At 46.2% G+C, this 25,377-nt stretch overlaps 1 protein-coding gene across 3 annotated transcripts in view; it reads left to right on the forward strand.

The window, feature by feature from the left end:
- The window catches only part of DAAM2 (dishevelled associated activator of morphogenesis 2), a 211,451-nt gene that overhangs the window by 106,650 nt on the left and 79,424 nt on the right, over positions 1 to 25,377 (forward strand). For all 3 annotated transcript variants that reach the window (XM_066595315.1, XM_066595317.1, XM_066595318.1), the window contains exon 6: positions 11,182 to 11,515. In XM_066595315.1, the coding sequence (XP_066451412.1) occupies positions 11,182 to 11,515 (334 nt within the window). The remainder of the gene's footprint in view (positions 1 to 11,181; positions 11,516 to 25,377) is intronic.

Genomic DNA, 25,377 nt, shown 5'->3' on the forward strand with positions numbered 1-25,377 from the left:
CTGTCTGTTTTCTGCGTAGTGGTGCCTCGGCGGTCAGCACTGTCGAATTGCAATCACTGGTGTAACTATAGGGGATGCAGGGGATGCGGTTGCACCCGGGCCCCGGAGTCTTAGGGGGCCATAAGGCCTCTCCTCTCCATATAAGGAGCCCAGTACTAGGAATAAAGCATTATAGTTGGGGGCCCTGTTACAGGTTTTGCATTGGGGCCCAGAAGTTTCAAGTTACGCCTCTGCTTGCACTGCTGGGGTCTTGGCGTCAAATCTCATCACTGACAACATCAGCTTTGAAAAACTCCATGCAGCCATCACCCGTGGTCAGATTTGTATCACAACTCCAGAGCTGCAAGGCAGCAGTGCTAACAACTGAACCACCTCACCTTGCAACTCTGTGGGTTGTAGGTTCACGTCCGACTATGGACAACATCTTCTGCATAGAGTTTGTATGTTCTCATTGTGTTTAGTCTTCTCTTGCTTCTCCAGCATGGAGGCTCAGTTGTTAGCACTGCTGCCTTGTAGCCCGGGAGTTGTAGGTTCAAATCTGTCCAAGGCTGCTGGCTGTATTGGCTTTTTATGTTCCCTTGTTTCTTCTTCTTTTTCATCTATTTCTCTGACATTGAAATAATAAGTGTGGTGGCTCAGCTGTTAGCACTGAAGCCTTGCAGTTCCGGAGTTGTGGGTGATGTCTTCATGCAAACTTTATGTTGCTCTTGATGATGACATTCGAACCTAGGACCCCAGCAGTGCAAGTCAACAGCCACATTCATTGAAGAGGTGCCACCACCATGCTGAAAATGCTTTTACTTCTGAACAACCCCTTTAAGTGATTTCCCAATCTGGGAACAGAGGTAATCCCTATTCACAATGTGAATAGCCACCTATAGGAGGCGCTAGAGGGGGGGACTTGTTATTCACATAGCGCCAACTTATTCCGCAGTGCTTTCAGGTAATTTATATATTACCCCCCAGCAAGCTGGGTATTCATTTTACCAACCTCAGAAGGATGGAAGGCTGAGCCAGCTACCTGAACTAAGTGGGGATTGACCTCGCAACCTTCAGGTCATGAGCAAGACCACACAGGCTAGTGACAGTTTTTTTCCTTTTGGAGAAGATACAACATTTTACTCCTGAAGAGCCCCTTTAAGTGATGTCCCAATCTGGGGTTGGGGGTCATCCCTATTTACAGAGTAGCCACTTAAAGGAGGCACTGGAGACAGTTTTCTTCCTTTTGGAGGAGGTCTATTGTGCATACAGTATGGCGGGATACAACATTTTACACCTAAACAGTCCTTTTAAGCAACTTCCCAATCTCTGAAGAACTTGTACACTCCTCTGTCACCTCTATGGCCCACAGTTCGCCCAAGACGACTTACTTTCGGACTAATATACCGTTATATTACTTAACCGTGAACCTCTCTCAAGGGGCGGTATCGTCTTATCTGAATTTTACCGTCCGTAATCCAACTTAATCAGTTTAAAGACGCAAATAAAAAGTGTTTATGAGTTGGCGCGGAAATGAAGTTTGAATGCCACCTCCCCCCCTCGTGCTGTGTCAGCCACCTCAGCGATGCCCATGTTCGTTGGCAGTCTCCGTCGCTTGTAACTGGAGACGTCTTGTAGATCCCGAGTCTGCTCCTGGCTCTTGATGGGGTCGGCCGTCACCACAATACAACTTCATCACCTAGGGAAATGGCGGGCGGCCAAGCTGTGGATGTGTCCGTCCGCCTCGCTGAGCAGGACTAAGCTGTTGCAGCTGCGCTCATCCCATGGAGTGAAATCTGTTAATAATCAGAATCAGCATCAGCTCAGCATGGCGAGGTCTTCACTCGGTTTGCAGCTAACTCTTCTTTTAAGCCCTTGGCACAAACTTTAAAACCTTTTAATAGCTGGAAGCGGCCAAGTTTCTCGTTAGAGGCCTGTGTCTCAACTAATTTCCAGAGACTCAACTCGTTAGCTGCCAAGTGGGAGCGCGTCCAGCGGCCGGAACCAGAGCCAATTCCTAAATGCTAATGGAAATGATGCAGGCAAGCTGTGCAACATTCATATAAGAGGAACCTGGTGCAACCATGTATATAAATAATCCACAGTGACATCATCATCCCCAGAATGAATCCGCAATCTGGGATCGATTAGTCGTGCCTAATATAGTAACACTATATCAGGCGGACCGAATCGTGCATCTGGCGGGTCGGTGTCAGGAGATTACACGTATTATCAGCTTCTATTACCTACTGATTGGTAACAATGTATCACTCAGTCAATGCACTTCAGCTTTTCATTGGGAGATGCGCAATGTAAAATCTCTGCCAGAACCGAACCCTCGCCCAAAGCGTCACTTCCCATTGATAGTACTGCTGTCCTGCCTAGTTAGGGGCTTTAGGCACTAAATTATGCTCCAGAGCTGCAATCATAGTTCAGCTGGCTGATAGGGGAAAAAATCAGCAAGTTTATAGACAAAGGCATAAAAAAATTAGCTGAACAACTAGTATAGAAGGGTTCAGATCATTTTTCCTACATCCAAGTAGTTTGATGTAAAAATTACACTTTCCAGAATAGAAATCATCATATCCGTCGCAATATAGACTCTGAACAAGCGGGGAGTGCAGCTCTGGAGTATAATACAGGATGTAACTCAGGAGCAGTACAGGATAAGTAATGTATGTACACAGTGACTCGACTGGCAGAATAGTGAATGCAGCTCTGGAGTATAATACAGGATGTAACTCAGGGCCAGTACAGGATAGGTAATGTATGTACACAGTGACTCCACCAGCAGAATAGTGAGTGCAGCTCTGGGGTATAATACAGGATGTACTCAGGATCAGTACAGGATAAGTAATGTATGTACACAGTGACTCCACCAGCAGAATAGTGAGTGCAGCTCTGGAGTATAATACTGGATGTAACTCAGGATCAGTACAGGATAAGTAATGTATGTACACAGTGACTCCACCAGCAGAATAGTGAGTGCAGCTCTGGGGTATAATACATGATGTACCTCAGAATCAGTACAGGATAAGTAATGTATGTACACAGTGACTCCACCAGCAGAATAGTGAGTGCAGCTCTGGGGTATAATACATGATGTAACTCAGAATCAGTACAGGATAAGTAATGTATGTATACAGTGACTCCACCAGCAGAATACTGAGTGCAACTCTGAAGTATAATACTGGATGTAACTCAGGATCAGTACAGGATAAGTAATGTATGTACACAGTGACTCCACCAGCAGAATAGTGAGTGCAGCTCTGGGGTATAATACATGATGTAACTCAGAATCAGTACAGGATAAGTAATGTATGTACACAGTGACTCCACCAGCAGAATACTGAGTGCAGCTCTGGAGTATAATACAGGATGTAACTCAGGATCAGTACAGGATAAGTAATGTATGTACACAGTGACTCCACCAGCAGAATAGTGAGTGCAGCTCTGGAGTATAACACAGGATGTAACTCAGAATCAGTACAGGATAAGTAATGTATGTACACAGTGACTCCACCAGCAGAATACTGAGTGCAGCTCTGGAGTATAATACTGGATGTAACTCAGGATCAGTACAGGATAAGTAATGTATGTACACAGTGACTCCACCAGCAGAATATTGAGTGCAGCTCTGGAGTATAATACAGGCTATAACTCAGGATCAGTACGGGTTAAGTAATATAATTCGTATATGCACAATGACTCAATTTCTTATATAGATTACTTCTCTGGGGCTCCCTTTTAGATTTATTTCTATAGCTCAACCGACAACATTAAAATAGTTAATGCAGTTCTCTGCTGTAATTTAGGTTGGATTACAGGTTTACAGTGGAATATAAAAATATCATCTATAAATTCTATGAAAAATGTCCATTTGTAAATTTGAACTTTACAAGGACGGGGATTGGCTCATCTCTGTGAGTTTCCGATTGTAGAAACATCCTGTTCTCTCTGCTGCTGTTCTTGGCTTTTGCGCGCGGCGAGCAGTGGCAATTCATTTATTTAAAAAAGTCTACCTACTTTGTTGCCACGGAGATGAAGTGGTTTACAGTAACAATTGCTTCAAGGTGTCTGTCAACTTACGTTTCCCCTCGTGCTCTACATCAAACAATACAAGATTCCAGATGTGCAGGATTCAAGGAGCAGGATGAAGTCTAATTAGCATGGACAGCATCCTACCCTGTACGTGTTGGTACAATGGCGGTGCGGGCGGGCGGGCAGCGGAATATGTCAGCGTCCTCCAAGAACAAATTACTTCTCTGCTTGTCGAATAAATACTTCACTTGTAACGAGGCTCCCAACCTGCTGAAAAGTGTGGCGTGAGGCCGGGTCCCTCTGAAGACCCACCTGAGGATATCACCGAGTGTCAGGAGAAGCCCAGATGGTTCTCATCTACAGAGATTTCCAAACAAGACATTTTAAGACTTGTAGGAAGAAGACAAAAGATGTTCTGTTCGGATACTTGGCTATAGAGGCAGGTGGGAGGACGCTGGAGAACGTCCCATGGTCTATGATTGCTGCCAGTATATAGCCATGATTTCAGTGATTCTGTGCGGCCAAACCAAGACCTAATGGTCAAACCCATAAGTAGATGCTTCAGGGCCCCAACGCGAAATCTGTGACAGGACCCCCAACTAGGATATGGCATACGGCACCAAATATGGAAGTAGAGAGAGGTGGGAGGATACTGAAGAAGACCATGCAGTCTATGACTTGCTGCCATGACTTTACCTTAATTCCAGTGATACTGTGCTGCTAAGCCAATGGTCAGACCCATAACTAGAAGCTTCAGGGCTCCATTGCAAATTATATGACAGGGCTGTCAACTATGACATGGTATATGACCCCCAACATGCCTATATAGCCATGTAGGAGAATGTTGGAGAAGACCCTGCAGTCTATGATTGGCCACCAATATTCCAGTGATACAATACCGCTAAACCAATCACCTCAAGACCTGATGGTTAAACCCATAACTAAGAGCTTCTGGGCCCCAATGCAAATTCTGTGACAGGGCCAAGACCCCCAATGTTGATATGGTATCTGGCCCCTAAAATGGATATAGAGACAGCCAGAAGGATATTGGAGAAGACCCCACAGTCTATGACTGGCTACCAATATTTTACGATGATTCCAGTGATCTTCTACCGCTAAACCAATCACCTTAAAACCTGATGGTCAGACCCATAACTAAGAACTTTTGGGCCCCAGTGCAGATTCAGTGACAGGGCCAGGACCCACAATATTGATATGGTATATGGCCCCTCAAATGGAGCCGGGAGGATATTGGTGAAGATCCCGCAGTCGATGACTGGCTAGTAGTATTTTAGCGAGATTCCCGTTATACTGTGCTGCTAAACCAATCACCCCAAGACCTGATGGTCAGACCCATAACTAAGAGCTTTTGGGCCCCACTGCAAATTCTGTGACAGGGCCAGGACCCACAATATTGATATGGTATATGGCCCCTAAAATGGAGCTGGGAGGATATTGGCAAGATTCCCGTTATGCTGTGCTGCTAAACCAATCACCCCAAGACCTGATGGTCAGACCCATAACTACAAGCTTCAGGGCCACAATGTAAAACTTGTACTAGGACTCCCCAACCCAGATGTATGTCCCCAAAACAGATATAGAGCAAGGTGGGAGAATGCTGGAGAAGACCCTGCAGTCAATCAGGAAGAAAAAGTGCTGCATGCTGCGTTTCATCTTATGGTATTTTGTATCGGATCTGCGACAGAACCTCCAACGCAGATGTGAAACCGCTGTTACACTGACTGGGAATATAAGCCGAAACCAGAAGATTGCAATAGGTGGCTTTGTAGAGGCATTCTTCCATCTTCCAATTTGCAATTTGCTAGACATAACAGTTTCTCACAGTAAAATTGCCACACGGCAGCCAATATTATCCATAAACGCTGCATTCACCATAAAACCTCACTTTTAATTTCTAGTAAAAAAATTTAGTTTGAAACCCTTGGAGGTAATTGTTTTTATTTTAGGGGGAAATGTAGTCATCTGCTGTGTTCTGCCGCGTCCTTTTTGAAGAAGCAATTCAATTTCTTCATGACTCGAAGCTGGGACTCGTCTTAATATTTAGGAGCACCTTCAGACATCTGCAGTTCTTTTTAGAAAAAAGTGGGAAAGTGACTTGTGGGTTGTTCTTGGAAAGAGACCAAGACAAATGTATAATGAGCAGATCATTATCGCGTGCGGGAAAGTGAAGTGAGGTGTAGTGGTGAGACTTTCCTGCTTGCCTGGATCTCAGACTTGATGGTCAAAGGCAAAACTTGAAGCTCCCAAGTACCAATGCAAGATCAATTACTGGGTCCCCAACTATGACCTGTCAATGACAGTACTAATGTCTTCTTATGGGCCCCAGTGGTACGGCTATCAATGGGGAAAGGCACTATACCAGCTACTGAAGTAAGTGACGTAGACTTAAATGGGTTGTCTGGGAGTTCGGGCATTTAGCATAGGTCATTAATAGATGATCGGAACCCTTCCATTCATCTCTTGGTGACCTATCCTGATGGTAGGTCATCAATGGAAAAAACACCCAAAGTTCCAGAGAACCCCTTTAAGTAGAGTTGTATTGTGTTGGAGGTGTTAGGTCTACAAGTAACAGTGTTGTTTCTCCTGCCCAGCATTAGTTATCTTGTGGAGGACAGTTGAGCTTTCTCCTAGGTGGCTGTAAATATGTGTGTGTGTAGGGAGGGGGGGGAGTCAGCAACCAGATATGTGCGCACCAAATAGTTAATTGTAGGTAGCATGTAGGGCACCTTAAGCAAACAATGGAAGACCAGAATGAGAGCAGCTGAAGTCCAGTAAAGCGCTGCTGCTTTGAGGTGGTTGGATCTGCTCTATTTGACCCAACTGCAGACCAGATTCAGAAGTTGGAAGGAAGTGGCTCACATCATTCGTTGCACATGCCAAAAGGACTTTTATCTCAAAGAAGTGGTGTGTAATCTTGAAGTGTTCCAGTAAAAAGGTTAGCAGTCTCCTTACCCCGGCGGCATCAGTAAACCTGGATCTTTACACTTGGCATAGTTGGCAGGATGGTAAGGTTGAGTTCTGGTCAATGGGAAAATCCACCATCTGAGGCAGAGTTGGAGTAGATCCACTGAGGCTAGTGCCTGCTCATGTCAGAAAAGATGAAAGTTGCCAGGAGGGCAAACCCAAATGACCCGTTAAGTGGGAGAGGCCATGGCTGATTGTTGGTGATGCTACGAGAAACTGCAAACAAATATTGGTAGAGGGTAAAGCTACTCTACGAAAAAGAGAGGAATCAGGGGAGTAGCTAGCCCTGAGCAAGATGGGTGCAGTTGGGGATGGAACAGTCCAGTGCTGAGCTGCCACAGAACTGGTACAGGGGTGTGATTTCAGAAGAAGAGAGGATTCAGCTTTATTAAGATGAATGGATCTGAATATGAGTTATATGTACACCAATGTTCGTCAAATGGGAGGAGTTGAAAACACTCCCTTCTGGGGATCAAGTTGAGTTACACAACTGTAGACAACATCAAGGTGGGTGAGAAGCCAAGATGACTAGGCCTCCACATATGAGCGGAGAAGCTGGTAGGCTAAATACCTAACCCAGTGAAAGACACCGACAACCCATCAGCGGAGGATCTTAAAGGTAAAGCAAAATGATTAAGAGTAACTTTTTGTCATCAGTGGACCCGGAACTTCACACGGCCACAACCTCTCATCCCAAAAGCTATTCTCCTGCTGATCAAAATATCTCTGCAGAAAGCTATAAAAGTACGAGGAAGCCCTCAGCTGGTGGTTAGCCACCTCCGAGGGCAAGACTTGTTGTAACAAGCAACTGTGGGTGCTACTTTCCAAGTTTAGCAACTATTGTCCGGGGTCAGCACAACCTAACGGTGTGAATGAAATATCCGGATCAATGAAGAAACACAAAGCCACAGATCGTCAGGACCGGCATTCATAAGTTCCAATACCCTGCCCAAAATAGTGGTTGGGGCAGGAGGGGCAATGGGAATGGGGCTGAATGGGAGCAACTTTATCAGCAGACAGAACATTCAGCTGAGCATTGTTATCTCCGAATGATATTTTTGTATTATCAAGGCTCTGCACAGTGATAGTGTCCATATGACTATGATATGTGGGTATTATTATAGGCAGTGTATGGGGGTTAGAGGTATTTTTATTACATCGTTATGGAGCTTTTGCATCCCTGTGTGGTATTATTATCATCTGAGTTCTGTATAGCAATACTATTTAAGTCCTTTATACTGAATAACACTTTATTAGAGACCCCCATCTGGTAGTGCGTTAGGCTTCCTTTAGCTTTCAGAACCCCAGCAATTTGTCGTGGCAACGATCCGCAGGTATCAAAGGACCCAGGGTGTGCCAAGAAAACCTACTCTACCCCATTACTCCACCTCCATCAGCCTTACAGGAAGGGTCATCGATTCATGCCGCTTGCGCCAAATTCTGACCTTTCATCAGCATAGTGCAACAGAAATCTGGATCAATTTGGCCAGGCGATGTTTTTACTTTCTTGCTCCTTGGAGTCTCGTCTTTCTGTTTCTCTTATGCTGAAAAAGTCGTCCATATATATAGTTGCGCATTCGGACATGTTAGTTGGAGCCCTGGCGTGTATTCGGCCAATCTTATCTGTTCATCAGAACGATTCCTGACATCCTCCTCTGACCCCTTTCAGCGACAAGTTGTTACATCCAAAGGATTCCCTTTTGCTGGATGCTTTCCTCAATTACGCCATTCTTGTTATACTCTTCACACCGCTGCACGAAAAAAACCCTTGGTTGGCAGTGACATCCTGGCCCCGGCTAGTCTAGCACCGATGACCCGGCCTCGTTGGAAGTTCTTCAGATTGCTGGATTTTCCCATCAAATGTGGATTCACACTGAAACTGATCACGGAAAACTTCTCATGTGATGTTATGCTGCACTCCGAGGTCACGGCTCGAAATTCCTTACAGGGAAGCGCCAATAGTGAGAGGCCAAGGCTCTCATAAAGTATCTTGTCAGTGTATAGCGGTATTACGTGGACACTTAATGGTTGTATTATTGCTGGACTCTATGATTATTGTAAGAACTGTTTTTGTATTTATACAACTTTTTGTCACCTTTTTTATTTATGGTTTTCAGTTGTGCAGTTTTCATCTTTACTCCGTATCTTTGGTTTATTTGAGCTTTTCTCCATCCAAAATGAGAGAATGTTTGGCTTGTGATCCACAAATCTTCATCCAGTTCTGCTTATTATCAGAAATTCTTTCTTTATAATTGGGAGCGATCCGATGGTGGAACAGTGAAATCGAATTCCTTGCGGCTTCCATCAGCAGACGAGAGCAGGTTTTATGAAGAGTCAAAATATCAAGGTTCAGACTGGAGATAAATTCTGGATGACATTTTGCAAGGTTTCCACTCATGAGGTCATCAGCAATGTGGAATATAATACATAACATTATGCAATGTAACGGGTTACGGGTTGGACGCCCGAGTGGCAGGTTGTGTGATGGTGGACGAAGATGGAGGCAGAATAGTTGGGCACTGGTACTTGTACAGTCCCGTCTGTCAGTCTCAGTAGGACACTTAGGTACCCGGCTTCCTCGTACACATAGTTATGTCATTCTCCATAACTCGGCTTCCTGACCCTAGATAATCCCCAGCATATGTCTGACATTGGGGACTAACCCAACATAGTTGTAGATGTACTTTTTGGCACATAACGCCGCTCCTCCACAATCTCTCCTCGCCCCCTGCCAAGTGCCTTGTTGTGTCATTACAACCTACTTGAACCTTACAGCAAACTGTTCCCATAAATACATCACTGGATACCCATAAACAACATGGTTGTCCCTCTGTCAGACACAGTCCCATAAGACAGATACTTCCCTACTCCATGCCCATCATCATTACCCCAGCAGTCTTCACACTACCATGTCACATGGGAGACCAGTCTCTTGGTCACATGGGAGACCAGTCTCTTACTTATCTAGCGGCTTTTGTCCCAGGTCCATGGCACCATTGACAACTTCCAGGACTAAGTCCCATACGGGAAAGGAGACTCCCTCTCTTTGTATAGTCGTGCTCTGTGGTCCACATCGGGCCCTCACTTCTTCAGGGTTGCTCCATCTATGGCACGTGATGCCCCACAGCTGCTGTCTTCAGCGGCTACTGCCACCCATAGCTCCTCCTGCCAACTTCCTGGCCACCCCCCAGCATAAGGATACAGCCTCACTTGCCAGTCTCCTCTACTGAAAGCCTCCACCACTTCAAGAGTCATTACCTCACTGTTGTGTTTCTCTGATGCTGCGTCATGGCCCCTGCTCAGCTGTGGTGCAGCTCCTTTTCTTGTGCTTGCTTTATAGCCCAAGCAGGCCACTGGCTGTGTTGGTACAGGGGCATCCAGGGAACAGGGCTTAGCCCTAAATTCATTCCCTGCTTAGGGTGACGGTCTGGGCAGTAACGATGCATCCCCCTTTTTGTTGTGAGAGGAGACGGAACCTCCTTTACATTGCTTGTTCTATTCCTCACTCCTTGGTGTATAGGCAGGGGTAAGGGGGCTTCTCTTCGTGGCGCTAACAGGTACCTCTCACTTCGGGCACTTTCCTGTATCTTATTTCCAGGAGCATAGCTTGTCCCCCCTGTCTCTGCTCCCTACCTTGTCTGACAGAGAGAGTGGAGCTATCTGCCAGAGTTCATCCAATAGCAGAGCCGTTGTCCTCTATAAGAGGGGAGCATGGCACCACTCACCCCTCTTACAGCAACACAATGCAAGAATATATAATATTGTAGCAACCCGGATCTAGGAGGGGGAGTAGCAGGAAATTAGATGGTAGTCACTGTGGTGCTGCTGCTCCTCTCTGGTGGCAAACAGTGGCCTGGGTGGTGCTATAATGGTGGTAAATTTGGCAGTTCTTATTGCGGACTGACCGCGGAGTCAGGCAGGGTGAGATGGTGATACCCTAGTGGGGCGCTACCTGTGGAGTCGGGTAGGGGAAGATGTTGTTTTGTCGTGACGCCAGTGTGTATACGGGTAGGGACCTACAATATCACACAATATAATATAATAATCTATTACTTACTATGTATAGTGAATGTTACCTTTCCTTCCATCTCTTACATGTAATTTCAGCTGTGTATATTTGATACTAGGTGACTCTTGGTATGACGGTCTGATTTCATCTCGATGTCTTCTCGTCAGGTTTGTGACCAGGTTCATAGAGCTGGATGGTTTGACGTGCCTCTTGAATTTCCTGAAGAGCATGGACTACGACACAGCGGAGAGCCGCATACACACATCCGTTATAGGATGTATAAAGGCTCTGATGAACAACTCCCAGGGGCGGGCACATGTTTTGGTGCATCCTGAAAGCATCAACATTATCTCCCAGAGTTTACGGACTGAGAACATCAAAACCAAGATCGCCGTCCTGGAGATCCTGGGAGCGGTCTGTCTGGTACCAGATGGACATAAGAAAGTCCTACAAGCCATGCTGCACTACCAGGTGTACGCCGCCGAACGCACGCGGTTTCAGGTAAGAACTACTCTTGAATGCCGGTTTCTACTTATGACATTTAAAGGGGAAAGTCTTTTAAAATCACAGCCGAGCTCCTTAGATGATGCATATTTTGCAGATTTCCAGTGGTCGGAGTAGAGAACTTCAATTCACCATGTGCACTCCTACTTTCCTGGGGCTGCCACATTGGACATACACACTTCCTTCCTGTATTGGGTGTATAGACAGCATGTGCTTTATGGCAGCTGCAATGAACAAGAGTTAAAGGAGTTGTATAGGTTTTGATAAGCATAGCCTCTTTCTTCCAGAAACAGCGCCACACCTGTCCATGGTCATGCTGATATTGCAACTTGGCTGAATCAAAATGAATATTGTTGATATGCAGTACTGCACACAACCCATAGAGAAACACAGCCTCTTTAACCAACTGATCATCAGAGGTCCCGAGTGGTGGACCTCCAGGATGAACTATTCATGACTTATCCTGAGGACAGGTCATCAGTAGTTTGGTCCCAGAAAATCCCTTTAAAATCACTGGGGTCCATCCGCTACTGTTGGTTTCACTCTTATGGCAGAGAGGGTTTTCCTTTTTCCTGCTCTTGTGAGAGAAGAGGAAAAGAGAAACCATAACGGCAATGTGAACGAGCCCTTACATTCAGAACCTGTACATATCCAGCCCTGCTCTCAACTGAGGAGTGGATACAGTTGTCAGTGTAGGCAACGCTCTGTGAGCTCAACAGCCCAGACTCGGGACTGATACATTGTAGCAAACTAGCAGAGATTTGTGCAGCTGCTGCTGTTATGTTTAGCTCACAAAGCATTTTCTACTCAACTAAAATTGTATCCAATCCTCAGCTGGGAGCAGTACTAGCTATTTACAATGTATCAGTCTGGAGTCCAGGCTGCTGAGCTCACAGAGCATTGTCTACACTGATAGAATTGTATCCACCTCTCAGCTGAGCGCAAGATGTGCTATGTAAAATGTATCAGTCTGGAGTTCTGGCTCTTAAGCTCACAGAGCATTGTCTACACTGATAGAATTGTATCCACTCCTCAGCTGAGAGCAGTACTAGCTATTTACAATGTATCAGTCTGGAGTCGGGGCTGTGTAGTTCACAGAGCATTGTGTACACTGATAGAATAGTATCCACCTCTCAGCTGATGTGCTATGTACAATGTATCAGTCTGATGTTCTGGCTCTTGAGCTTTCAGAGCATTGTTTACACTGATAGAAGTGCATCCACTGCTCAGCTGAAAACAGTGATATCTGTGTACAATGTATCAGTCTGGAGTCCAGGCTGCTGAGCTCACAGAGCATTGTCTACACTGATTGAATTGTATCCACTCCTCAGCTGAGAGCATTACTAGCTATTTACAATGTATCAGTCTGGAGTCAGGGCTGTGTAGTTCACAGAGCATTGTGCACACTGATAGAATTGTACCCATCTCTCAGCTGATGTGCTATGTACAATGTATCAGTCTGATGTTCTGGCTCTTGAGCTCACAGAGCATTGTCTATACTGATAGAAGTGCATCCAATGCTCAGCTGAAAGCAGTGATATCTGTGTACAATGTATCAGTCTGGAGTCCAGGCTGTGTAGCTCACAGAGCATTATCTACACTGATAGAATTGTATCCACCTCTCAACTGAGCGCAAGATGTGCTATGTACAATGTATCAGTCTGGAGTTCTGGCTATTAAGCTCACAGAGCATTGTCTACACTGATAGAATTGTATCCACTCCTCAGCTGAGAGCAGTACTATCTATTTACAATGTATCAGTCTGGAGTCGGGGCTGTTTAGTTCACAGAGCATTGTGTACACTGATAGAATTGTATCCACCTCTCAGCTGATGTGCTATGTACAATGTATCAGTCTGATGTTCTGGCTCTTGAGCTCACAGAGCATTGTCTACACTGATAGAATTGCATCCACTGCTCAGCTAAAAGCAGTGATATCTGTTTACAATGTATCAGTCTGGAATCCAGGCTGCTGAGCTCACAGAGCATTGTCTACACTGATAGAATTGTATCCACTCCTCAGCTGAGAGCAGAACAAGGCAGGAATTGAAACAAAGTTTATAAGAAGGTGGAAAATGTATAATTTATATGCTGATTAAACGTTATTTATTTGAGATTTGTTCTTTTCGATGGAAAACTCGCTCTGCATTCACCTATTCACAAATTAATCACAGTGCTACTGGCAGCGGCAATTCAGAAATCCATTTTTTAGGCTGAAGGGGTGATTAATAATTAGTTTCAGATCGGACCCTTCCCCACAGTTATGGCTGCAATGCTGCGGTTTTCACACACAGCTTGGAGATTTATGACATCGGAGGAGTTATTTGCCGCTAGTTTACTGAATGGTGGATTGTGCGCTGGAAACGCTTTGTATGTGTTGGAAGACGTTTCTGTACATTGTATTTCTTATATGATGTTGTATTAATTATTGCTGAAACAACAGCTGCTTCTGGGCAATGTCTTATGTAAAGGCCTATCACACAGCTGCCATCCATTACGCTGCCTATAATATATGGGGTATGCTGCCGACATCCTTAATGTTAATGTTGCAAACTCAAACACCCACCCTGGTTTTGGGCTTTCCCTAGTTAGTTGTAAAGAGTTTGATTCTGTTGAGTGGCCCTATCTCTGGGAGGTTTTAAAAGGGTTGTCTAGTTGTAAACTATTGATGGCCTATCCTCAGCATGGGTCATCAATAGTAGATTCGCAAAAGTCCATCAGTTAGGACCCCCGTCAATCAGCTATTCACCAGACTAGTGTGATCATGTACTGAACTGATGTGTGCAGAGAGCAGATAGCTCCATTCTCACTGCAGTGGCCAGGCTTGGTATTGCAGGCCAAGTGTCCACTCATTTCAATGGAATACTAAACCTTGCCACTACACTCGCTGCACATATCTACGTTGACATGGAGACTGAATGGTGCTATGGCTAATAATCTTACTGGTATTTAGTGGGATAAAAGTTTCCCTGGTGTCTAGTGGGATAAAAGTCTCCCTGTCTAACGAGTTAATAATCAAACTGGTGTCTAGTTACCATTGTTACTGTCTGCTGTCTAGTGGGTTAAGAATTCCCCTTGTGTGTAGTGGATTAATTATCTCCCTGGTATTTAGAGGGGTAATAATTGCCCTGCTGTCTAGTGGGATGATCTCCCTGGTGTCTAGTGTATTGATATTTCCTTGGTTTTTATATGAATAATAATCTCCTTTGTGTCTAGCAGGATAATAATCTTCCTAGTGTCTACTGAGTTGATAATCTCACTGGTCTCTAGTGGGATAAAAGATTCCCTGGAGTATAGTGGGATAATAATCTCCCTGATGTCTAGCGAGTTAATAATCCGTCTGGTGTCTAGTTAGTTACTGTCTGGTGTCTAGTGGGTTAATAATTCCCCTTGTGTGTAGTGGATTAATTATCTCCCTAATATAAAGGGGCGTAATAATTTCCCTGCTGGCTAGTGGCATAATCTCCCTGGTGTCTAGTGGATTAATATTCTCCTTGGTGTCTAGGGGGATAATAATCTCCCTGTTGTTTTGTGATATAGTAGTCTCTCTGGTGTCTACAGGGATAATATTTTCCTTGGTGTCTAGGGGGATAATGATTTCCTTTGTGTCTAGTAGGATAATAACCTTCCTGATGTCTAGTGAGATAATACTCTCCCTGGTGTGCAGTGGGATAGTAATTTGCCTGGGATAAAAATCTCCTTAATATCTAGTGGCATAATGATATCCAAATCTCCCTGGTGTTTAATAGGATAATAATCTCCTTGGGATCTAGTGAGTTAATTATCTCCCTGGTGTTTAGTGAGATAATTTCCCTGCTGTCTAGTGGCATAACAATCTCCCTTCTGTTTTGTGATTTAATAATCTCCCTGTGTAGTGAGATGATAATTTCTTTGGTGTCTAGTGCATTAATAATCTCCCTGTTGTCTGTTGGGATAATAATCTCCCTGTTGCCTAGTGGATTAATAATGTCCCTGGTATTTAGTGGGCTAATAATCTCCATGTCATCTAGTGGCATAATAATCCCCCTTCTGTTTTGTGAATTAATAATCTCCCTGGTGTGTAGGGGAATATTATTCTCCATTGCATCTAATGGATTAGTAATATTCCTGATGTCTAGTGGCATAATAATCTCCCTGGTGTCTAGTAGATAATAATTTCAAAGCTGTTTTGTGAGTAATCTCCCTGGTGTCTAGTGGATTGATTATCCCATTTGTGTCTAGTGTATTAATAATCTCTTTTGTGTCTAGTGGGATAATAATTCCCATGGTGTCTAGTGAGCTAATTATCTCCCTGGTGTCTAGTGGATTAATAATCTCCTTTGTGTCTAGTGGTCTGATAATCTCCCTGGTGTCTAGTGGATTAATAATCTATTTTGTGTCTAGTGGGATAATAATCTCCCTGGTGTGCAGTGGGAAAATCTCCCTGGTGTCTAGTGGATTAACAATCTCCCTGGAGTTTAGTGATTACTCTATAGTATATAAATGTTATTATAAAACTGCAACATTTGTTACATGGATTCCCATCTCACATTCCAGTTTCTGCTGATGTTTTATAGTTGTGTTCCTTCTTGATGTAAAAATCCCAGGTTTGGCCGTTTCTGTAGCCCAGCTGGCCAGGTGGAGATTTATCATATCCGTCACTAGTCGGGGTCCAGATCTACCAGTATAGAGCTTCACCGTATACAGTGAGTGACTGATTCATGGCTCCACATGTGGGCTGAAGCTCCTCCGCTACCAGGGATGAGGTGGCTTCTCTTGGCAGCTGCTGTAGCCGTAACTTTCCACACCACCCATTCCTCCGTCTTTCTAGGAACATGTTCTCGCCGTGGACGTACCGTCTGGAATCCTCGGCGCACTTCTCATTTTGTGGTTACTTTCTGTGGGAGGACAGAGAAGCTGCTGTTTTAGCGCAGCTTTATACGGGACGCCATCGCAGAATAGTCGCCAAAGCAGACGAATGACCCCTGTTTGTGTCCTCCTACACCGAGCGGCTGTTCTTTACACAGACTGAAATATCATTTGATGACTAGTTGGGGGAGGGAGGATCTTTGGGGAGTCAGTATTTGAAATTTTGATCCCTCCCTAATGCGCACTCATTGGTTGGCCAGACTACTAAACGCACCTGAATATGAGTGAGCGGTCTTCGAGTCTATTGTTGGTTCGACTGAACAGTCGGTGCTGCAGCGAGTGCCTCGTCAAAAGCCCAAACCAGCCAGAGAGGGCAGCAGCGAGTGATCTTTCAAAGACCAGCAGAGTCTGTTCAGTCGTGGATCACTTATCTATGTTTTCGGGAACCATTAAGTGGGAGGGCAAAAGGTTCAAAAAAGGTGGAAGCCAATCAGTGTTCGGTGGGAGGTGCAGACCAAACAAGCGCTCACCTCCCTGCAAAGTTGTTGGCTGGTTGTTGAAAGACAATGATTGCCTGATTAGAGCAGACGATAATTAATCAACCAGTGACTATTTTTAGGTGAGCTGGAACCAAGTAACTAGTGAACGAACTCTCACTCATCACCGGTTGGAGGCCGTGTCTGAACAGAACGACTATCGCCCGTATTCGCTCTATCGAGTGACTATTTGGGTGATAGTTGTAAAGTGACCCTTACACATGCAACTGCTCCATTCACTTCAATGGGACTGCTGGAGGTAACAGAGCATTCAGCCATCTCCGGTGGTCCGTGCGCATGTGTGACCTCTGCTGCCCACACTTCAGAATGTTCCAAGCTCTGTTATTGGGATTGGGTAGAGGGGTGTCCCAGCAATCAGATCCCCTCCAATCCAGAAGTTATCCCCTAACTGGCAGTCATGACACAACCCCTTTAATAGTAATGTTTCTGGAGTGTATTGGGTTAGTAATTTAAATAATTACTACTTAGTGGCTCCTAAGTAGCCCTGATGGCTAGTGGTTAGTAATAATACCTTTGGTGTCTAATGGGTTAATAATAATTTCACTGTGGACAGGAAGCTTCTTGTAGTTGCCACAAATTTGGTAGAGGTGCTGACATGTTCAGACCAGCTGAAAGGAAGAGGTCATGGATTCATGCTGCTTGCGCCAAATTCTGACTCCCATCAGCACGGTGCAACAGAAATCTGGATCCATCTGACCAGGAGATGTTTTTCCGCTGCTCAGTGATACAAGTTTTGCGCTCTTTTTGCCCGCTGGAGTCTCACCTTTCTGTTTCTCTTAGACACCGGATCTGGTCCTTTTGCACTTATAGCCCATCCAAGTTGTGCATTCGCTCACGTTAGTTAAAGCATCGGCATTGTATTCAGCTGCTCCTGACTGTGTGGCGTCTGCTCATCAGAACCATTCCTGACATCCTCCTCTGACCCCTTTCAGTGATGAGTTGTTTCTGACCACAGGATTCCCTCTGGCTGGATATTTTCCTCGATCGCGCCATTCTCTGTATACTCTCCACACTGTTACATGAGAAAACCCCACGCGGTTGGCGGTGAAATCCTGGCCCCGACTGGTCTAGCACTGATGACCGGACCTTGTTGGAAGCCGCTCAGATCGCTGGATTTTCCCATCTAATGTGGATTCACACTGAACCTGATCCACGGAAAACTGATGTGATTTTATGCTGCAATCCAAGATACTGGGTCTGATTTCCGTACAGCTAATTGTTTGAGGGCCGGGCTCTAATAAAGTGGCCGCTCAGTGTACAGCTTGCTCTGCGGGGTGCAGTATATATAGGGAGATACCATCTGGTAGATCACAAAATACATCCCCCCGAATGCAGCGCTGCATAGTACTTTACATTACAGCTGCTTCCGACAACGCAGTGCTGACAGATCCCGGGTGACAACCAGCAGAATCCTCATGCATGTGAGTGGAGGATGGGATGATCTCCAAGTATCCGACACGTATGACGTCTACCAAGAACTGGCCTGGGCTGCAGCACCGACTCATGAAGTTCATCCTCTGATAACGAGACGCAGCTTCTCCGCCGGAGGCGACGCGGCAGCGGTGAGATCCAGAAACAGAGAGTGGAGAATATAATGGGATTATTATTAGAGCTCAGGATGGAAAGTGTAAAAGAGACATCCGGACTCGACTGAGGAGGGAGCGCTGCTGTCTTCGAGACTTTTCACACAGGATGGAATAGGCCGCAGGACGCACCGCAAGCCGCGGTAAATTTTGCACCAAAATCTGTAGGCTACTTGCGGATTTTGATGCGGAATTGAAAATGGCTTAAATCCTGCCTGCGATTCTGCATCAAAATCAGCAGTCTGAGCTGCGGAGTTTCGTGTGGAATTTCGCAGCTACAGATTTGGCGGTGTCCTGCGGTGTTATTCCATCCCGTATAAATAGTCCTTTAGGGTGGATCTTTAGGGGTGCAGATTGGGTGGTGAAATTGTCGTGCAACGTGGGGCCCCTGGAATGTGCGGTGATTGCATCGGGGGCCACACCTGCAGGAAGTCTTCATGCCTCCATCCTGTTAGACTTCTTGTAGAATAGTCCCTGAGATGTGGTGACACTAGATTAGGAGCGGCTCTGGGGACGAGGACTGCTGGGATTGTACATTGCTGGGGAATATGTCGGCGCTACAGAAGTAACAGATGACATCCAGCTGAGTGCAGAACGTCACCAGACCCGGCTCAGCTGGCTTCAGACGGTGATATATGGAGCCGCTGTGTATTATACAGCATTCCGATCACATTGTATCATATACAGGAATGTATACAATGTATATATGTCTCCACGGTCAACGGAGAAAAATCTGCGCTGTACGGAGAACAAGACCAGATGGAGGAAACCTGAGAACGAGAGGAGCAAAGTCAGCCATAAAGTACATAAGGATACCCAGAATACCTATATATATATCATATATCATACCCATTATGCCTATATCTTATGTCATTCACACTATATATAATCTATTCTGTATCATATCCATTATATCTGCACAGCATTTAACGTACATATATGGTATATGTAATATAGGGTGATATCTGTGTAACACTCAATAGGGTGATAGCTGGGGGACACTCCATAGGATGATAGCTGGGTGACACTACATAGAGTGACAGCTGGGTGATGCTCCATATGGTAATAGCTGGGTGACGCTCCATAGGATGATAACTGGGTGACGCTCCATATGGTGATAGCTGGGTGATACTCCATAGGATGATAACTGGGTGACGATCCATATGGTAATAGCTGGGTGACGCTCCATAGGATGATAACTGGGTGACGCTCCATAGGATGACAACTGGGTGACGCTCCATAGGATGACAACTGGGTGACGCTCCATATGGTGATAGCTGGGTGATGCTCCATATGGTGATAGCTGGGTGATGCTCCATATGGTAATAGCTGGGTGATGCTCCATATGGTGATAGCTGGGTGATGCTCCATATGGTGATAGCTGGGTGATGCTCCATATGGTAATAGCTGGGTGACGCTCCATATGGTGATAGCTGGGTGATGCTCCATATGGTAATAGCTGGGTGACGCTCCATAGGATGATAGCTGGGTGACGCTCCATAGGATGATAGCTGGGTGACGCTCCATAGGATGACAACTGGGTGACGCTCCATAGGATGACAACTGGGTGACGCTCCATATGGTGATAGCTGGGTGACGCTCCATAGGATGACAACTGGGTGATGCTCCATAGGATGATAGCTGGGTGATGCTCCATATGGTGATAGCTGGGTGATGCTCCATATGGTAATAGCTGGGTGACGCTCCATAGGATGATAGCTGGGTGACGCTCCATAGGATGATAGCTGGGTGATGCTCCATATGGTAATAGCTGGGTGATGCTCCATATGGTAATAGCTGGGTGATGCTCCATATGGTAATAGCTGGGTGACGCTCCATAGGATGATAGCTGGGTGACGCTCCATATGGTGATAGCTGGGTGACGCTCCATAGGATGATAACTGGGTGACGCTCCATATGGTGATAGCTGGGTGACGCTCCATAGGATGACAACTGGGTGACGCTCCATAGGATGACAACTGGGTGACGCTCCATAGGATGACAACTGGGTGACGCTCCATAGGATGATAGCTGGGTGATGCTCCATATGGTAATAGCTGGGTGACGCTCTATAGGATGATAACTGGGTGGTGCTTCGTATGGTGACAACTGGGTGATGATACATAAGGTGAAAATTATTAGGCAGCCGAATGGGATAATTTGGTTGCCTAGGGACTGGGGGGCGGGTATTAGCGTAGGATTGGGCGAACAGATTTAAAATAGTTTGGGGGGGTGGGGAGTTAAAGAAATATCAGCTGGGGTAAGGCAGCAGAGAAAGTTCCAGAGAGAAAATAGGAGAGAAAAGACGCCCGCCCAGGAGTTGGGTAGGTGAGGGGCATTGTTGGAAGTTGTCACAGCTGGAGTGCGGAGAGCTTCTCATGACAGATTGAGTTAGAGTTAGGCGGTCCTTCCAGCTCGGTTTGAGACCTCAGCGGGCTTGCAGGCGCCTTATCGACTGCAGTTTTTTTTTGGAAAGCATGGGAAGTCGTGTCAAAGGTTAAATGATAAAAGGTTATATTTACATTTATGTTACAGAGTTTTAATAAAGCTGTGGCCGACCCCACTTGTTAAAATGCCAGACGTTGTATTAGGTTTTATTGGGTTTAAGGGAGCGGTTGGGAAAGGTGTAGAGTACCCCCAGTCCTGGGTGACGCTCCATAGGGTGATAGCTGAGTGACATTCCAGACAGTGACATTCCATAGGGTAATAGTTGGGTGTATTTCTCCATTTGGACAGAGCTGGGTGACACTCCAGAGGTTGACAGCTGGACGATATTCCATAGGGTGATAGCTGGTGGCAGTCCATAGGGTGATAGCTGGTGGCAGTCCATAGGGTGATAGCTGGTGACAGTCCATAGGGTGATAGCTGGTGACAGTTCATAGGGTGATAGCTGGTGGCAGTCCATAGGGTGATAGCTGGTGGCAGTCCATAGGGTGATAGCTGGTGGCAGTCCATTGGGTGATAGCTGGTGACAGTCCATTGGGTGATAGCTGGTGACAGTCCATTGGGTGATAGCTGGTGACAGTCCATAGGACCCGTACTTCTGAGGTTGCCTTCCACCTTTCCTGGATCCAGCCCTAACTAGTCCATGTCATGAGCCGCCGTGTACAATAATCTGTTCCTTCACTCCTTATATCACAACAGGAATTTCCAGCTTCCAATTGAGTCCATATGCCTGTCTCAGCACATATCACACGGGATAGACATATGTGCTGCGTGTCCGGGATGATGGATAAGAATTCCTGTCGGCGGCGGTTACTGCAGGGATACCGGTGTAATAAAGTGATTATAGAGCAATGAGTGTATAAATAGTATATATATCATATATTACACTGACATATCTACACCCAGGGGTCCCATGATTCTCCCTTCTTAGCAAAGTGTCCTAACAGAGTGGCTGTGAATGAGGAGGCTCATCCAGTCCAGGGATGTAGCAGAGCTGAAATTGTCAGTTACAGAAGATGACAAATGGGCTGCACTACATCTGTACTTCCTGCACAGCATAGAGAACATATATGTGCTGCTACATACAGCTATCAGGCCTGGGGGGTCTGTTTCCTGGTCTCCTATGCAGGGAAGGCTGCTTTCACAGCACTGTTAGGGTCAGTTCAGGGTTTCCGCCTTCCAGGTGCTGGTACTGTAACCACTGGGAATGCCGATAGCTGTAGAGTGTTGTGCTTAGTTTTCCCATGTGCGGCCTTCTCTACTTTTTAAAGTATCTCTGGAAGTGTCAGTCTTTGCCATACTCCTGGTATTCTATTCATGTACTAAGAAGCTCAAGATGAGCTCAAAAGTTACAGATCCCTCCCAGGTAAGGGCATGAAATCAATGGGAGCCGTGCCTGCAGTTACAAGTGCTGGCCACTATAAGGAGGTCGGCGCAGAGGCTTCTGCTCCAACCTCTGTGTATTTGTGGCACTGACAGCATGCGCCCGCTCAGCTGATCGGTCGGGGTCTCAAGTGACAGACCCCAGTCAATCAACTATTGATGACCTATCCTGAGGATAGGTCATCAATAGTATTTCCCTGGAAAACCCCTTTAGGGTGCCTACCCACTAGCGATATGTTTGCTTTGATGCGAGAGCGAGTGAAAACACAAGACTCGCAGCACTAACAAAACTCTGCAATATTGCTCACTGTTTGCAATGGGGTCGGTGGCAGCAGCGCCAGCCCCATTGAAAACATAGGGAGTACATCGCGGACTTCTGCCACAGCTGTGACAGCTATGGCAGGGGATTCCTTCATCTCTGCGGCGACCACGGGGAGGAAGGAATACCCTGCCACAGCTGTCACAGCTCTGGCAGAAGTCTGCAATGCTATCCCATTGCTTTCAATGGGGTCGGCACTGCTGCTTGAAATATAAGCCCTTCCCTGAAAATCAGCCCTAGCTGTAAAAAAAAATGTTAGTCATCTAGAAGAGCAGTCCGGCTTTTCTCTCCGGCCCCGGCAGTTGTCTTCTGTTTTCTGCAGGCCGGGGATTGAAAAATGCCTGCCCCCAGAAAGCGCTGCCATTGATTGGCTGAGCGCTGTGACCAATTAGAGGCAGCGCCCAGCCGTCATTGACGACAGCTGAGCACTACCTGTGATTGGTCATAGCACTCAGCCAATCAGAGGCAGTGCTTTTAGGAGGCGGGAATTTTTCAATCCCCGGCCAGAAGAGAAGGAGAAGAAGAGTGCCGCAGCCCTGCTAGAATGTGTGCCAGAGATGAGAGCGCTTCTAGGGTGATGTATTAGTATTTTTTTTTTTCTACAGTCATGGATTATTTTGGGGTAGGGCTTATATTTCAAGCACCCCCAATAATCCTTGCCATGGGGAGTCCCCTGCAGCAGTGGCAGAGGATCGCGAGCATCTCCCATTGATTTCAATGGGGCTGGCAATGCTGCCACTGGCTCCATTGAAATCAATGGAAGAAGATAACTATCTCCTGCCGTGGATGCCACAGCCACCGGAGGAGATTCCTTCAGCCCTGCTGGGATGGGAGACTGCGGAAACGCCTCACATCCAGGGCTTCAGAAGGATTGTGAGAGGGTTATTAGGGCGTCAATCACATCCCGATATCGCTCTCGTCAGCGCGCAGGAGCCCTCGGGCTCCCACACACTTGCGTTATTTTAACGTGTGTTAACACTGCGTTTTTTTAACGCGACATTCAATGGGACATCCTACTGTTAAAAACGCATCGTAAGTTGGTGCTTTGCAATTTATGCTGCACCTGGTCTCTATCGATCACCCTCTATGTCTCCACTGAGGGCCCAGAGGACAGAAGATTAGAGCAGTGAAGCCAACCAGAAACACAGATGCTGTATGTAGTCCTAAAGAATGAATGATTCCCCCTATACAGTGCACATCATATCTATAATACCCAGAACTTTATATAATCTAAGCCGGCTTTAGCTGCAGAAGACTTGTGTGGTCACACAAGATACTGGCCACCAACTTGTAAGAGGGCGACAGGTAGAAGTAGGCTGGGCGCGATCGTCCCCCTCAGGTCTGCCTGGCCAGATGATCTTCTCCCTGCAGCAGTGTCTTGTGGTTCGGTCCCCTCCCCTCTCATGTTCCAAGGCACCGCTGTCAGCCCACCAGCCTCCCCGCAACACAATGGCTTAGTTCTGGTGCTGTATTCGTGTGCTGAGCTGAGGTTGGTTCATGCTGTATTTATGGTATGACCTTGGTTCTGGTATTAAATCTATGTACTGGGGTTGGTTCTGGTGCTGTATTTATGGTATGAACTTGGTTCCGGTGATGTATTTGTCTCCGTACTTCACTGCTTCTCATCCTGCTCACCTTATGCTGGGGTTGTGCTTTGACACTACCTGCCAAATGCTGCTCCTCCCCCCCCCTCCTGTCCCTTCCCTTCCTCCCCTTTCTTTCCTTCCTTTTCCTTTCCTTCCCTCCTTCCTTCCTTTCCTTCCCTCCTTCCTTCCTTCCCTTCCTCTCTTCCTTCCTTCCCTTCCTCTCTTCCTTCCTTCCCTTCCTCTCTTCCTTCCTTCCCTTCCTCTCTTCCTTCCTTCCTTCCTTCCCTTCCTCTCTTCCTTCCTTCCTTCCTTCCCTCCCTTCCTCTCTTCCTTCCCTCCCTTCCTCTCTTCCTTCCTTCCTTCCCTCCCTCCTTCCCTCCCTTGCTCTCTTCCTTCCTTCCTTCCCTCCCTCCTTCCCTCCCTTCCTCTCTTCCTTCCTTCCTTCCCTCCCTCCTTCCCTCCCTTCCTCTCTTCCTTCCTTCCCTCCCTCCTTCTCTCCCTTGCTCTCTTCCTTCCTTCCCTCCTTCCTTCCCTTCCTCTCTTCCTTCCTTCCCTTCCTCTCTTCCTTCCTTCCTTCCCTCCCTCCCTCCTTCCTTCCCTTCCTCTCTTCCTTCCTTCCTTCCCTCCCTCCTTCTCTCCCTTCCTCTCTTCCTTCATTCCTTTCTATCACACCTATAATACCCAAACAGTATATATCATGCCCACTATATCCATACTATATATATTATACTCACTATACCCATACATTATATATCATACTTATTATACCCATTCATTATGTATCCTACCCACTATATAGTAACCAGCATATCCATCATACCCATACTCCTCTTTGTTCTCTCACATCCAACATACCTTCTCAGCAGGGGGCATCAGTGAGTACCATATGAATTCTATGATTTACCCTGAGCTATGGTGGGTGAGTATCTTGCATTATTTCAGGATTGCCCCCCCCCCCCCATGTTCTATAACCACAGACATCCTGTGACTCACTCCTTACTAAACCTGCGCCGTATTGTTAATAAAGGATGGCTGATTTCATGAGAATCATTTCTTCCAGTTTATATCTTCTGCGGTGACATCACCAGCGCAGAGCATCTAAATATAGGCCCCGTATAATGTCACCGCGCGTGTCATCT

The sequence above is a fragment of the Eleutherodactylus coqui genome, chromosome 3 (genome assembly GCF_035609145.1).
Source record: "Eleutherodactylus coqui strain aEleCoq1 chromosome 3, aEleCoq1.hap1, whole genome shotgun sequence".
NCBI classification, from domain to species: domain Eukaryota; kingdom Metazoa; phylum Chordata; class Amphibia; order Anura; family Eleutherodactylidae; genus Eleutherodactylus; species Eleutherodactylus coqui.